Source organism: Lutjanus erythropterus, chromosome 20 (assembly GCF_056507025.1).
Source record: "Lutjanus erythropterus isolate fLutEry1 chromosome 20, fLutEry1.hap2, whole genome shotgun sequence".
Lineage (NCBI taxonomy): Eukaryota > Metazoa > Chordata > Actinopteri > Lutjaniformes > Lutjanidae > Lutjanus > Lutjanus erythropterus.
This window is the reverse complement of record NC_139336.1, coordinates 23657081-23673780: the sequence shown is the minus strand read 5'-3', so window position 1 is coordinate 23673780 and position 16700 is coordinate 23657081. Positions and strand designations below refer to the sequence as shown.

At 40.0% G+C, this 16700-nt stretch overlaps 1 protein-coding gene across 2 annotated transcripts in view; it reads right to left on the bottom strand.

The window, feature by feature from the left end:
- The window catches only part of fnbp1b (formin binding protein 1b), a 65105-nt gene that overhangs the window by 28801 nt on the left and 19604 nt on the right, over positions 1-16700 (bottom strand). For both annotated transcript variants that reach the window (XM_084746693.1, XM_084746692.1), the window contains exons 5-7: positions 13320-13382; positions 10047-10151; positions 662-790 (exon numbers count right to left, since the gene is read on the bottom strand). In XM_084746693.1, coding sequence (XP_084602819.1) covers positions 662-790; positions 10047-10151; positions 13320-13382 — 297 coding nt within the window. The remainder of the gene's footprint in view (positions 1-661; positions 791-10046; positions 10152-13319; positions 13383-16700) is intronic.

The window sequence follows — 16700 nt, the reverse complement described above, 5'->3', positions numbered from 1 at the left end:
GGTCAGCAACAAAATGTTTTTTTTTTTTAAAGTTTGCACGCTATATTTAGACTATTTTCACCGCTTTACTTACCATGAGACAACCTTTTCTGACAGGAAACTGCAGTTGTATAACCAAAATATCCGTTACTGTGTGACTTTGGTGTTTTAAACAGTTTCAGATTCACTGAAGTCACACAATAATACAAGCAAACTAAAAGATCGAGGCAACAGTGGACCAAGTAACTTCACATATGGAGTTTGAATGGTTTGATAGAGGGATGTTTGGCTCATATAGCAGCAGTTTCCTGTGAGTAACGCCCGTCTTATGGCAAAGTTAAGCGGTGACGATATTCTAAAGATAACATACACTTAAACTGATATTTATTTGTTTCTGCTGGACCTTTCTTAAGTATCAAAAATATCTTTTGTTGCTCACCCAGTCCACATTAGCATCTGTGCTGGTACTACTCTCTGCTTTTCCAAACTGGGGGCGTGTTGACCAGCATCTCCTGCAGCTTATACACTGACTGTCAACAAGTACCTCATACAACCCCACATTATATAATCCAGACTATCCCTTTAAAATCAAGCATTTTCCAAGATTTTACAACCTGTCAGTGAATTCGATCTACGGGAAACACTCAACTCTAAGTGCAATTATCTGCATTTCCTTGTTTACCTGGAATATGTTGGGGATAATTGTGAAGTAATGTTCATTCTGCTCCTGGTTGAACTTTTGCAGGTAGGAGGAGTAATCGCTCTTACTGTCAGAAGCCATCTGGTGCCTCATCTGAGCTTGCTGTCGTGCCTGAGGAAAAAAAAAGCACAACACAAACATGCACATCAGAGACATGCTCTCCTAACTAAACCTCAGTGTCCCCTGATTAACACAGACATATGGGTTACACACACACACACACACACACACACACGCACACACATACACACACGGAGCCAGAGCATAAAAACCTACATGTGCATACGAGTGTTCATGCATGCACACATATAAACATAGAGCTCGTGGACGCGCGGTCACAGGTGCAAATCTGAGTCAGGCAGCAGCAGCAGCCATTGGCATTCGACTGTACTGAATGTAGGCCAGGACAAACATATACAAAGAGCAACAACAGCCTGCACCGGCTGCAGGAATGGAGGGATTTGGATTTTGATTGCCCGCCCAGTCTGGCGCATCTCTGCTGTTGATAATGTTGATTATTTTAAGCTAGTTCAGTCTCGGGGAGTTAAGGCAGGCAGTCAGAAACGCAGCAGGAGCAGCCTATTACAGATCCAAGGCAAGCAGATGGAGATGAGATTATCTCAGCTAGACAGCATGTGGGGTGTGTGTGTGTATGTGTGTAGCTAAGTGCTCATATCTGTTTCCCCTTTCCATCAGATCTGAGGCCGGTCCACACATAAATAGTGTTTTCATTGGGTAATTTGTAACAAAGGGTCACCTTATGACCCCCTGATTGCATCTAGTCGACTGAATGCAGATGCAAAGAAAAAACTGCAAACATATAACCAAAGGTGTCAAAAATACACACATTCTTTACTCTAGAAGTACAAAGATTTCTCTAAAAAGTCTCTGGTAAAAGTAGAAGTTTTGATTCAACTTGGGATATTGATTTGATTGATTTTAAAGGAACAACGTGTAACAACTGCACATCCAAAAATGAGTACAGCGGTCCAAACAGCAAGGTAGAGCTAAAAACTGCATATTAATTAGGTCCAGTGTCCAGTGTAGCAATGTCTCCCTCCATGGTTATACAGACGACACACAGATAAACCTCCCTCTGAGACCTGAGAATGATCTTGGTCCTCTGTCTGCAACCTAGAGCTGCAATGATTAATTGATTATTAATCGATCATTAAATGAATCGCCTCTCTGACTGTGAACAAAATATCTTTGGGTTGTGGGTAAAACAAGACATTTGAGGACATCATCTTGGACTTTGAGAAACACTGACTGATATTTTTCGCCATTTTATGACACTTTAAAATTGATTAATTAAGAAAAAAGTTGATGAATCGACTCTTAAAATAATGGTCTGTTGCAGCCCTACAGCTAACGTCAAATTTGCTGCCAGAAGTACACAGTTTAATCTGAAATTAGCACAAGTGAACTGCAGGAATTGATGAGCAGAATTGAAATGAAAATGTCTTAATTTTATTTATTTATTTATTTTTTATGTGTCCTCATCCATTTCGATGGAAATCGGTCTTGATGTTGGGAAAATTGCACAATAATGCAACATAAAAATAATCAATAATTCCCCTAATATGCATCAAAACAAAAAGTAATGAGTCTGTTTTGAAAATGTAAGGAGTTTTTTTATGTTAAAATGCAAGAAGTGAAAGAAGCCAAAAAGCTGCCAGAAAAATAAAGTAAAGATACCTGAAAACTTTACTTAAATAAAGTAACAAAGTATTTGCACTTTATTTCCCACCTCTGCATATAACTGTGCAGGGCAGCGGAGGAAACATAACCCTGATCTGTCATCGTCCTGAGGGAAACATTTAAAGGACCTCTTCCAGTTTTCACCCACGCTCCACTCAGCAAGAGCCGAGTCTCTCACACTCACACGCATATGGGCAAGTAATAGATGACATAATACTAGCAGAAAAGGAGGACATCTGAGCGGAGACACTCGTCAGACACAAAGGTGCATTATTTCCAGAGGAGGAGGGAAGACGGCTAATACTTCTGGTGGAAAATGGCAGTCAGACAGCCTACAAAATAAAAGGAATGTGAAATCCAGAGAGAAGCTAAAAAGCACATGTGAAAGAGCAGCTGTTTAAAATCTGCGTGCTCGAGGGCCTGTGAGCATGCATTTATGGATATGAGCCGCTCTGCTGGTGTAGGTGCATGCAAAGAGCGCTGAACGCGTTTGGAAATGATGAGGGCACACATCATCATCGCCATGGTAACTTGGCATATATCGAAACCTCGTAACAAGCTGCTGTGCCTGCAGCCGCATCACATCCTGTTGTCATTTTCTGGAAATTACCTTATTTTTTCACACCTCCTCTATGTACAAATACATGTGTTCATCTATCTATCTATCTATCTATCTATCTATCTATCTATCTATCTATCTATCTGTCTGTCTATCTGTCTATCTGTCTATCTGTCTATCTGTCTATCCGTCTATCCGTCTATCCGTCTATCCGTCTATTTGCTACTGCTGTTGTTTTTTTGCATTTATTATTGTGTTTTAATGCTCTGAACACTGGATTTTTCTGGATATTAGCGAGTAAATACCAATATATTGGCTAATATTATATGTAAAGCAGGGGTCTTCAGTGTGCATCCGGCCATGGAGCCCTTAGCTGATAGACAGACAGAACAAGGACCTCCTAACTACATATTTTGCACTGAAAATTTTCAGGTCTTCTCTCATTTGTGTTGACCTGTAGCTGCTACGTGAGCAGCAGCTGTAGCGTGGCTAATGTTAGCTCCATCGGCCTCACTCTCTGCACGTTAGCCTGCGGTTTCCAAGGTTGAGGGTGAGACTGTTGAAGTTAAAAGAGTGACTATACACTTGATAGAAATAATTCAGCGAACTGGTAAATGCTTCAACAAAGATAACTAGCTTGTTGTTATGGATAGGTGCCACAGTGATTTTAGAAGGTTAGCTGGCTCACATGATAGCATGAGGATTCATGGGTAAATTTGATTTACCTGGTGTGTATAAGGGTAATTTATCTTTGCTTTGTTAGATTCATGTGTATTTTCAGACATATTTTAAGTTTTTGGAGGGACGCCCTGCATCTACCTATAAAAATGAGATGAGGAACAAAAAGAAAACTTGAATGAAAGTTGGAATGAAAGCTGTCGCCTTGTGCAACATATTCAGCATTTCTCTGATTTAAATTTTCTTGCATCAGACACATATAAACCTCAGGGTGAGAAAGTGTTCGGCAGGAGACAGCGAGACAAGCCACTGTGTGTACAGGGAGCAGATCACAGTCAGACAGGACAGGGCGTGTGTTAACAGGGACCTGGTCGAGACTGTGTGTGTCAGACTCCGCGGGAGGAGAGGGTGTGTGTGTGTGTGTGTGTGTTCATCGGGACACAAGTCGAGACAGTGTGTGTGTTCCCACAGATATAACAGACTCTCTGTCCGCTGGACCTACCTTGTGGGAACTTCGCTTCAAGGCATGGCATAAAATAGATATACAAACACACACACACACACAAACAAAAAGAGGATTGTTAGCCGTTTCCAGCTAAACAAGAAGTTGCCATAGATGCACTTCCTGGACCACCACGTGTGTCATCACTCAAAAGAGGAAGTTGGTATTATGTTAAACACAATCACCACTAAAATACTAAACCACTCTTACACTCATGCAGAGCAGAAGTGGAGAGTGGGGCACTGCGTTATTTTTTTTTATGCTTTCTGACAAAGAGGAATAGAGAGAATCTGTCAGCGTGTGTGAGGGCCAGGGGTCCCCTCACAGAAGTGTAACAGGCTTTGTGGATATCTGGGCTGTGAATCCAAACCCCAAATTGAGGGATTTGTATGCCAGAGGAGGAGAGGGAACAGTTAGAGGTTTGCTTCAGCTGCAGAGAAAACCACAAAACCTCAGCTCAACAAACAGCAGCTTTTTTCGCATTACATGGAGACGTCACATCACAGACAATTTACTGTTGCTGACAAGCAACTCAAAAGGACAGTTCAGATTATTCGAAGCATAAAGTCGAAGGAGGTCGGTGAGCGCCCACCTTAGAGAAGCAGCAGGAGGACCAGTGTAGGAAGCCAGTCAGCAACAAAAGGTATTTCAGCCACTTAAAAAAGGCCCACCTACAAATATTAATATTGGTTGAAGTGTAAGCTATATTTAGAATATTTTCACAGCTTTATCTTTCTGTCAGACAGCCTTTTCTTACGAGAAACAGACGTTATTTAAACCCAGTGTTGCTGTCTCCAAACCAACCAAACTCCATTGGCAAAATCAGCAATTTAACCTCACAGAACAGAGGAGTTGCTGGTGAACTGGTTAGTTAGTGTTATTGTTGGACACTGGTTATTTCAAACTAACCTGTGAACACACTAAAGTCACACAATAACACAAACAAACTAACAGATCATAGCAGTGGTATGACAGCAACTCCCATGTTCTGTGAGATTTTGCCTATGGAGTTTGGTTGGTTTGGAGATAGCAACACTGGGCTTAAATAACAGCTGTTTCCTGTGAGAACAGGCTGTCTAATGGCAAGGTAAAGCAGTGAAAATAATCTGAATATAACACACACTTTTTTAGGTGGCTAGAACCCATGTTGGACGCTAACCCCATCCACAGCAGTACATTGCTTAGCTTTCGCTGGTGGTCCTCTCTACTTCTACAAACTAGGGGCGTGTCGACCTCCATCTACTGATGGTAATATGAATAAGTAGCTCATACAACCCCACTTCAAATAATACAAACTATCCCTTTAATGAGAAAGTTAATTTCTCCACAAGTCACTTGTCAAATCGTAAGACGGCCTTTAGCTGCAAAACACAGAAACAAGTACACACACAACTATGCCTAAAACATGTTTAAACTTTATTTCTTTGTCTCCCAGACCTACTTACACCCCAAGCCTTTAACTGTGGCTTAAAACCAAACACAAACTAGGCTGAAGTTGTGACATGTCACCCCTTCCGGTGATAAATACTCTGCAGAGACAAAGACACATTGAGACTCATGATCTGTTGTTTTCAGCGGCTTAGTTTTATGTCCAAATATGTTTATTACAAACTAAGCAATTTCAAAACTACACTTAACCTTTGCTTTACTTTCAACGTGATGTAGTAAACGTGATGACAAAGGTGTGCTAGCACTTCAATAGACTGTATATGACTGAGCGAAAGAAATCTTAACACCAAGCAGGTGGAGAAGTACTGTGGCATCGCAGCTCGAGTGTCTAAACCACAAACAGACTCACAGACAATATATAGAAATAAAACACACGCTCCCTCTTTCTTTTTTCATACATCTGTTCACTCACACATTTTCTAGGCTCAAAAATCACAGCCGATTGATACAACAGATAGAATGTGAGAAAACATCAAAACACCAGTAAGTGACCTGTTGGAAAAACACGCAAGAGAAGAATTAAAAAAAAAAAAAATGTGTGGGAAGAAAATCCAATCATCTTCCACAGTCGCTGATCTGAAGGAATTCAGTCTTTTCTATTATAAGTTTTTCATTTCTGAATAATGGAAATGTGAGTAGGTGAAAAAGAGAGCTGAGGTCAGTGAAAAAACCCACACAGAAAGGAGCAGCAAATGAGAAAGCGAATATTTTCTGCAGTGACCTATACATTGGCAAGCGGGGCGAGATACTGAGAAGCATACATATTCATTATGAATATAAAGGTACATCGAAATGTTTGCCACAGCATCTTGTTGTACAGCTTTCTTCAGGAATATACAGGGAATGATTCGTGAGTTTTAAAGCTGTGTCAAGTGTTTCTAAATTAAAGGACTGTGCACATGGCTGAATTTGTTTCGGCCCATTAACTACAACTATTTTCTAATTCATAACAAAAGTTTTTAGATTATTTCCTACGTTCATAGCAGCTGTTGCCTTTCAACAGCTTTTAACTTTTAAACTCAGATTTTATGTATACGGTGGTGTTCTTTATACAATGTCAGTTTTCTTTGAATTAGATTAAAAAAAAATAGCAATATAACACCTTGCACGCAGTACTGCAATACTGAATTGTATGAATCGTATCCCCTGTATTGTGATATTAATCGCGTTGTCCGATTCTTGCCAGATTTCTTTTTGGTAACTGTTGGTTTTGGCTGATTTAATGGTCTGAACGAGTGAGAGCCACTCCTCCTCCTCCTCCTCCTACGCAAGAATGATTAAGAGGAAAACAGCGTCTAGAGCCAGAACATTTTCACACCTACTCGTGGATTTAAGATTTATTTTGACTAAATCAGGAGTGGTGATCGTTGGAATCAAGGAAAGACTGCCCAAGGCCGTTTTGGTGAGATATATTTTGTCTCTGTTTGTTGAGTTACAGTTGGTGACTTCTATAAAAATAACTTTTTGTAATATTTAGTTCTTTCAGTGGAGCTGGTGGGCGTTTTCTGGGTTGGAAGCTGGCTCTGTTTGGATTTTTTACTCATATTATCTGTCTCATTTACCACTGTCAGGATACAGTGACAGTTTCAGCAAATATGACAAAAAGTCACTTTTACAGAAGTTACTAACTGTAGCTTTAACTCATCATAAAACTCAACAGAATAAATAAAACTCATTGCCCAACCCTAAGTCAGACTGGCCAAAATGATGAGAATAAGGCCCATATTTAAAACTTCTGCATTTTCCCTTTAAAGAAAAAAGTATAATGTGGTAATTCTTGTGCTTTCTTGCTTAATAGTAAGTAGCTGTTCTGTATCAAATACTCAAAGTCAGAATGTTTTTATTTCAGTGACATAAATGGAAACTAACAGCCAACAGAAAATGGCCTGCAGAAATGTAAATGTACATATTTTGCTGATGAAACGAGCAAAAACATTTCCATTTCTGAGGAATCCGACGTATTAAAGAGCTGTTTACATTATTGCTTTACACAAGCAGCGATATTAACTAAATGTGAGCAGTGAATTCTGTGTAATCTAAGAGTCTTTCATGCTTCAATAAATGAAATAACTGTAATCAGACACAACACCACTCTTGTTTCAACACTACTTTCTTGAGCTGCTGTGCCGGCCGGGTCTTTCCAGTTGAGTTCAGTGTTAGCCTAAGCCTATTGTAGCTCTTTGGCTGTACGTCCAGAGTGCAGAAAGGCTCTTTATTCCAGCCTATATTTGCATAATAATCGGGTCTGAACTGTGTCAACTCGGAGCCCGAGCTCTGCTCCAACAGCTGATGCAGCAGCAGGAGCACGCGCTGCTGACCCATGATGCCTTGCGGGCGTGGGAGCTGTGTGGGTTAAAGGCTGAATTTTGAGGGCTCATTTAATTGGTTATGACAACAGGAAATGACATCAGCTACAGGCCCAGGGGGCTCTGGTCTACAATTCCTGAAAATCAGATGAACGCTGCATGTGTTGATGTATGGAGGAGGACGTTTGCTTGCAGAGAGACCAAACTATACACGCACGACAAAAATATAAACACAACACTTCTGACTTTGCTCTCATTTTACATGAGTTGATGTAAAAGATCACAGACATCTTTTGTGCACACAAGAGGTTTATTTCTCTCAAATGTTGTTAAAATCCATATAAGATTATCTTTACCAAGATAATCCCTCCACCTGTAGAGAAGCTCTGTTCTGATTGGTCAATTACAACATTCTAAGGTCTGTTATTTCTTTACAATAGACCATTGCCATGAGGAGCAGGCCGTTGCTATGGATGCAATCCTAATCATGGACTCATCATGGAATGATTTTTAAATCCAAAAATATATTTTAAAATTAATATTTTGTTTCAAATTATGTTTTGTTTTGTTTTTTGTTGGGTAGGTAACCATGTAATAAGTGGGATAATGTACAGTGAGCAGGTCATTATTGTGAAATAAGTGTAAAGTGTATTCCTTACTTATTGCAGTGTGATGCAGGATCTCATCACGTAGCAGCAGCAATGACCTGTTCACTGTCCATTATCCCTTACTTATAACACAGTTTGCCTTGGACTGGTTGCCACTCTAAAATGTGCAGTTTTCTTTTGAAAAAAGACAGGGCTGCAATATTGCTTTGTTTGAGTTTCAGTAATCAACCCAAGGAAACAGTAGAATTTCTTAAAATCCTCAGTAAAAGCACCAGCTAGCCTGGCTTAGCCTAGCTTAGCCACCTGGCTAAAAACAAACTTGCTTAAGGCAGCTGCAGTTGAGAGTCGACAGCCGGTTGTAAAGTTAAAAGATCCAAACATCTGTTTAGTAAAAATCCTTTTGCATGGTTACAACAACCCAAGGAGAAAGTGTCAGCACCTAGGACAAAAATACCACAGTAAAACTGCTTAAAATGGTCAATAAAAAAGTGAAAAAGCCAGCTGGCCTTAGCCACCAGGCTAAAAACAAACCTGATCATGCTAGCTCCAGATGGGAGCAGTCCTGCAGTTGGGCTGTTTGGTTCCAAATTTCTAACTGAAACATCTGATGAGTAAAAATCTTTTACTGGGTTACAGTATTTGGATAAAACAAAAATGATCTAAAAGAGTATCAAAAGTTGTCCCTTAAAACTGAATAAAATGGCAATTTAAGACAAAGCTCATTTCAGACAGACCATGCTGATGTTTGCGCACTCAGGATGTAAGCCTGAGGTATGTGTGGTCTTACACCTGCCAAAATATCTGTATATCGGTAGCCCCATGTAAAATAGCCATAGTTCAGTGCATAATAAATTTCTTTTTCTAGATAAAACTGCACATCTTAGAGTGTACTGATATTGCAACCAGTCTAAGACACACCTGTGCAATGATCATGCTGTTTAATCAGCATTTCTATATGTCTCACCTGTCAGGAGGATGCATTATCTTGTCATTACCACAGATTTAAACAAATTTGAAAGAAATAAACCTTTTGTGTGCAGAGAAGAAGTCTTCGTTCATGTCCTTCAGCTCATGAAAAATGGGAGCAAAGACAAGCATAGAACAAGTATAGATTCATTTTGAAGTCAACTGATATGTATAATCCACACAACACACGTAAAAACACAAGCACCAGCATGGACACACAGACCTCTCTGTTGCTAGGGCCCATTCAGCACAGCAGAGTGTTGGGTGGCTGCTCTACAGTGATAATGAGGACTCGGCGCTGCTATCAGCTTTGTTTAGCAGCAGATCACTGTGCTGCTGAGACAATGCCAGCTTTTACACACAGTCCCTGGCATCAAACACACGGTCACTCAATCTTTGCTGTCGTTTGGGCTCAGTGGAATGAGGAGTCAGGGCTGGAGGGGGACAGAGATGTAAATGAAAATGGCGAGAGAAAAGGGGGATGGTGCTAGGTGGGAGGGTGAGGAAGGCCAGGCAGTTGTGTTTAAGCATGGAGGGCATAGGACAGGACGAGCTCGCGTGATTGGTGGCTGCTGCACGGGACTGAGATGACACATACCTTTTCCACGTCAGCCTTAGTCACGTTAATGTCAGCATCCATCTTCTCAAAGTACTGCTGCGCTCTGTCTGCCTCTTTGCAGTCCCTCTCGAACCTTCTTTTACACTGAAAACAGAGAGACAATCCAATTTAAAGGGATAGTTTGAAATATTTTACATGAGGTTAAATGAAATACTTGTTGATAGTCACTGTATAAGTTACAGGAAATGCTAGTTGGCATAACCCCAGCTTGGAAAATCAGAGAGGGTAACAAGCATGGAAGGAATGAACTGCAGCGGACAGGGTCAGCAACAAAAGGTATTTTAGCCACTTAAAAAAGGTCCACCTAAAAAAAATCAATATCACTTTAAGTGTACAATATACTTAGAATATTTTCCAGGCTTTACTTTGTTGTCTGACATCTTTTTCTGATGGGGAAACTGCCGTTATATGAGCCAAATATTGCTCTCACAAAACCAACCAAACTCCATAGGCGAAATCAGTAATTGTACCTCAGAGAGTACAGGAGCTGCTGGTCTGCTGCTGCCTCAATCTGTTAGTTTGTTTGTTACCGTGGGATTTTGTTGATTTGAAAACATCTGTTTTAAATCACTTAAGTCACATAAAAACACAAACAAACTAACAAATCAAGGCAGCCAACAGATCAGCAACTTGTGTGTTCTTCCAGGTAAAATTACTGCTTTTGCTTATGGAGTTTGGTTGGTTTGGAGAGAGTGATATGTGGTTTGTATAAAAGCAGTTGTCCATCAGAAAAGGCTGCCTAATGGCATGGTAAAGCAATGAAAATATTCTTAATATGGTGTCCACTCAAACTGATATTGATTTTTTCTAGGTTGACCTTTTTTAAGCAGCTAAAATCATTTTTGTTGCTGACCCTGTCCACAGTAGTTCATTGCTTAGCTTCTGTGCTGGTAGCTCTCTCTCTGCTTCTCCTGACTGGGGGCCTGCTGACCAGCATCTGCTGTAGCTAACGCACTGACTATCGATAAGTACTGTCCCTTTAATATGATCACACACGTAGCATCAGTATCCTGTCATGAGCTGTAGCAGGAAACACCACATAATTTGACCTTTAAATAAGCATAGTAATGAACGTCACAACATGTACATATGCGTCATATAGATTTCAGGCGCAGCATTGTGTCCGACAGAGGTCAGTTTGTCACTGACACGACGACGGGGGTCTGTCAAAGTCTGCAGCCTGCAGATTAAACAAATGTTCATAGTGGTCATTTGTGTACAGAAAAACAACCATTCATCCAACCCTCTTTCGACCCCTCTGACGGAACAATCAGTGTTTGTTGGGCCAGCGTGCACTCTGAACTATGCCTCTCTGCCTCACACACAATGGGATCATTGAACGTGCAGAGAAGTTTGAGGAGGACAAGGCAGTTATGCATCTCTCTCTCTCTCTCACTGTTTCTCTCCCCTGTCAAAGGGGCCAGGCGGAGATAAGAAGTGGTGTTCTGCACAATCTCTCTTTTAGCTCCTTCACTTAAACATAACATACTCATGAATCTGCTCTTATCTAGGTTTTTACAGTAACAAAACTTGGGATGTATTGTAAATTAATGTTAGTCTGGCCGATGATGGACAACTTCAAGGATGCACAAGTGACACTCAACTGCAACTTTCTTTTGTATTTCTATTTCTGCTTATCAGATCCTTCAGATTTGTAACATTCTTGGTATTATCAGCCTGCCGCTCAAGGAGAGAACAACATAAATCATGACATCATTATCTCTCTAATGTAACTCTGCCCAAAAGAAAGCAAAAGAAAAGGCGCATTGTTTGAGGTTTCTAGTGGAGACAGAGCAGGGGCGTCCCTCAGGGCTCTGTTCACGGCCCGCTGCTGATGTTTTGTTTTCCACTTAGAAAAATTAATGTTTGCAACCTCCTGTTTGTTCTCCCTCAGCTTTTGATGATGATTTATTCTACAGTCACACGGCTCCTCTTTGAGTTTCAGTTCCAGCATGTGCTTCAGCATCATGTGGTGTTTGTTAATGTTGATGACTGATTGAAGGCCTTGAGCGCATTAAGGTCAATAGACCATCTCAGCACAGTCCACATCAGTCTTTATCCCTTTATTCTGCAATGGTGGACCTTAAAGTATGCTTTGATGAACATCTATAGAACCTGAGAGCATGTAGCTAAATGTTACTGTTGTCTTGTGGGATCTCCAGCATTTGGAGAAGCTGTATGTATGTCTCTAATGGTTGTAGATAATTAGGCTTTAGACGAGGGACTAACTGTGCACACATCCAGGCAAAAATATTCAGACACCACTGCAGGCCACAAATGAGTCTGAAACGTTTCCTTAAAAAGAGAATGAAACTATTTACCTACTATTTATTTGGCCTAACAGTGTACTGCCCTTTCTCCTTTGTACCCAACATTAATTAAGCTGCCACTACAAACAGTTCCTGGATTCAAAGCCAACAAAAGCTGATTATACAATAGATCTCAATCGAATCTTTCAGAGTTTTAGTTATATAACTTAATTGAAAATGACGAAAGCTAAACGTAATCGGTAAGTAGATTTGATATTGCATTCAGCTTGTTGTACCCCACCTGCAGACACAACTTTATTTTACTTCTAAATGCTTTCTGACTACCAGTGAGCGTCATATTTTATTTTATTTAGTAATTCTTAATATTGCCGATTATCTACGGATTTAGACGTATATATAAACTGATTTCTGGTATTACCTGCTGTAACAGCCCTCAGAGTTTCTGCAGGTTTCTTAAAGTATTTGAAGACATTTTTAAGACCAATATGAATGCAATTAAAAACCTATTCCATGTCTGTACTGGCAAAAAGAATGCAAACAGATTGCATTAGTGGTGAATACTGGTTTTGTCTTGTAGTTGTTATAGCATGATCAATACAATTTTTCCCAAAAACACATTGAAAAGCAAGAAAGAAGTTAATTCAATTCAGATTATTGACTTTTAGACTTTTAAGAACCTGTAGAAACCCTGGCCCGGTGTTAGATGGATTTTAATTTTAAATAAATAGATTTTCTCCAGCTAATAATGCTGATCTATTCAAAAACTCAACCTGCTGGAGCTTCATATTTTTTTTTTATTAATCACACTTGAAATTAAGTTGCAGAGGAGCTTTGGTAATCTGCAGAAGTAAGTCATGAGATAATTGGTTATGACATGAGCTTATTATTATGTTCTAGTTTTTGTCTCTCTTGGGCCACTGTGACCAATGGCAACTGCTACTGGTGAACAATAGTGTTCCTGCACATTAATGGGGTCACTCACCGATTCCAGCTGTTTCCACGAGCTCTCGATGTGCTGCTGTGCCTTTCGCCCATCATGGAAGTGCTGTAAGAAGAATGGGGGAGAGGAAAAAAATATTATCATCACAGTATTCATAAGCTTAAGGGATTTAAAAGCAGGTGAACCTGACCTTGACATTGTAGGGATAATAAATTAGAAGCAGCTGGACTGAGACTCTCATCCAGACCATTAAACTCTATGAATATAACTCACACTGTGACAGTATTAATGTGAACTCAGAAAGTAGGGCAATTCAAAGAGACCCTATACTGTAGCTACATTAAAAATGACGAGTACCGGCTTAAACTCTCAGAGATTTGTACGAGCTCGAGCAAACGGCTATAAGTCGATTTGATTAAAGTTGAAGCAGATCACAGACCACCAGTTCAATACAGCTGCACCAACAATGTGTGTTTTACAACCCTCGATACACAGAGTCACCATTTCAACATTCATTCAGCACCAAAACTAAAAAGCCCCTGAATGGAGGCTTTATACTGAGCGGAGATTCCAGTGATATAATAAAAGGTCAAATATGCTGTAGATCAAGTAACACTGACAACCAAAGGAGCAATAACAGACGCTGGTTTTATGAAGCTGCAAAGTCACATGTCATGGTGCCAACGGCAAGGTTTGTGTTGTTAAAAAAAACACACAGTCCTGTGTGATATCTGCACAATTTTTTTAAAAGAAAATCCAAAAAGGAGAAATGTGAAAGATGTACAAAAAATATATTTAGTTCAAAAGGCAATGAATCACATTTCAGAGGATGGACATGGGCTGATAGCTCAATGCTAACATGTGATTGGAATTCCCCTTGACAGGCTAACAGAAATGAGCATCGTGACCAAATATTTTCTTCTTTTATATGCAGTACATAAAATGATCCTGCTGAAATAAAACTGAAAGACTGACAGACATGTGAAGTGCAATGTGTTCAGAAATATGATTCATGATGTAAAGACTCTAGAAGGACATGATTTAACTTTTTCCCATGGCTTAGTGTTAAAAAAACAAAGAGAAATCACAATAAATCATAACATCAAATTGCAATACTTGAGAATCGCAATGCAGACATTCATGTTCCCATCAGTTATCAGCATGAGATGACATTTAATTAACTTTAATAAGTAACAACTAGGGAATTGTTCATACTATATCATATTTTTTTCATGATAAAAAATGTATATTGTGATAATGACAATATTATGGTGGAAGACTTAGTTCTTAACAAAAATATTTTCTGTATTTCATCGCATCATCGAGAATACTGTTATCACATCATGCCGGAAATACTGTGATATTATTTTAGGGTCGTACTGCCCATCCCCAGTGACAAGAGATTATGACAGTTCCACCACTGGACTGGACTGTTGGCAAGCAACATAAACATTTTCCTGCACTGAACGTTAGCTTGCTAACCACCTGGTGGAGGTTGACACGTTACTGCAGCAAAGTCGTCCTTAAGCCGTCCAGATGGATCTGTAAAACTGCTTCCATACTAGGCCTCATATTATGATTGATTTGACTGAAATTGCGATTGTGTACTCTGTTAGATTAAAAAAAAAGTGTGGCAGCGATCTGACAGCGGTACAAGATTTTTTTTATCCTTTCTCCATCTGTTAGACATGGTGATGTTAATGTAACAGTGATACACGTAATCACAAGTCCCACTGATGTTATATTTTACATCAGCACTCATGAAATGTCTTTCATCAAATCAAATTACTACCTATTTAACATAAACATGCTAATACTGTCTTTGGGAGCATTTAGTTCATTTGTTAATAAAGAACACACACCTACAGACCGTCCAAACTGTTATACTGGCAGTATTAACAGTTTCATAGGTTTGTTATTGCCCGCTGAACAAACAGGACAAAGAGTAACCGAAACATAACAGTCACAACTGTTACAGCAGAAGACAAACTGATAAAGTAGAATAATGGTTGGACGTGACACGAGAAGCTAACAGTGAACAAACCACGAGATAAAACGCGCGTACCAGGAGCCAGATATTGTAATCTAGGGAGAGACAGACAGGCTAAAATGGATTTTGGCACCGCCAAGTGTGGCATATTAGACGGGGCGAGGTGGCAGCTGCTGGTCTGAACTCACACAACACAAACGCTGTGTGTTTTCATAAAAGGCCTCACTTGGCCTGTCTCCCTGCAGGGGACCGGAGCACTTGGCCCGGAGGCAGAGCACATCTCTCTGTATGGATCGCTGCCAGATCCCCTGGAAACATCCAGCACCAATTTTAAACTTTTGTTGTTTTGAAACTAAATTCTGATGACTTACAAAGCACACAAATAATAGCCTGCGGTCACATTAATCTGCTAAAGAATTCAAAATTAAAATGAAAATGATATAAAGACTTGACTATCAATGAGGTATCCCCTGGTTACGCAGACTGCGGAAGCTCGGCTCCGTAGCTGAGCTGAATATCGATGCTGCCATTCATTCAATAACAGACACAGGCCATTATAAAGAACAGAAAGCTGCTGCTTGTACTTCTCTCGAATTTCAGCCTTTGGGACAGCACAAGGAAGTCCTCAGTATTCCGGGTACTAAATCGAACACACGAGCAGGAGATGTGAAATTAAGACCGATGCAGAGGGTCTGAAAGTTTAATCTCACCTGAGTGACGCTGAACATGAGAACATGAGAGTAGTAAGTGAGAATGAGCCCTGGTTTACCTCAGGCAGTCGCACTTCTCATTCCCCAAAGTTTCGAGGGAAGCTGAGTAAAATAAGGAAGTGCTCCAGTGTTTCAGAGGAAGTATTTGAGCTCGAACAGAAAACGGGACAATGTGGAAGTCCTGATGCACCCATGTGTAACCAGGCACTTTGTTTTTTTCAGCTGCTGTTAAAGAGATAGTCATGGGATGGACAGGATCAGCTGCAAATACGTTATTTAGGTCACCTAAAAAAGCTCCACCTTAAAAAATGTGTACCCTATATTTAGAATATTTTTACCGCTTTACTTTGCTGTCAGACAGATGTTTTTGACAGGCAGCTGCTGATATACAAGCCAAATATCACGCTCTCCAAACCAACCAAATTCCATAAGCGAAATCAGCAATTTTACCTCACAGAATACAGGAGTTGCTGGTCTTCAGTTGAATCGATCTCTTAGTTTATTTGTGTTATTGTGTGACTTTGGTGAATCCAAACCAACCTTTTAAAACCAGCAAAGTCACACACAGGGTTTCTAAAATCCAATAATCTGATGTTTTGGCTTTACAATGTCAAAAAATATCATGTATATAAAGCAATTAAAAAAGCTCTCTCCAAATCAACCAAAGTCTACATGCGAAATTAGTAATTTTACCTTGCAAAACACATTAGTTACTCATCTACC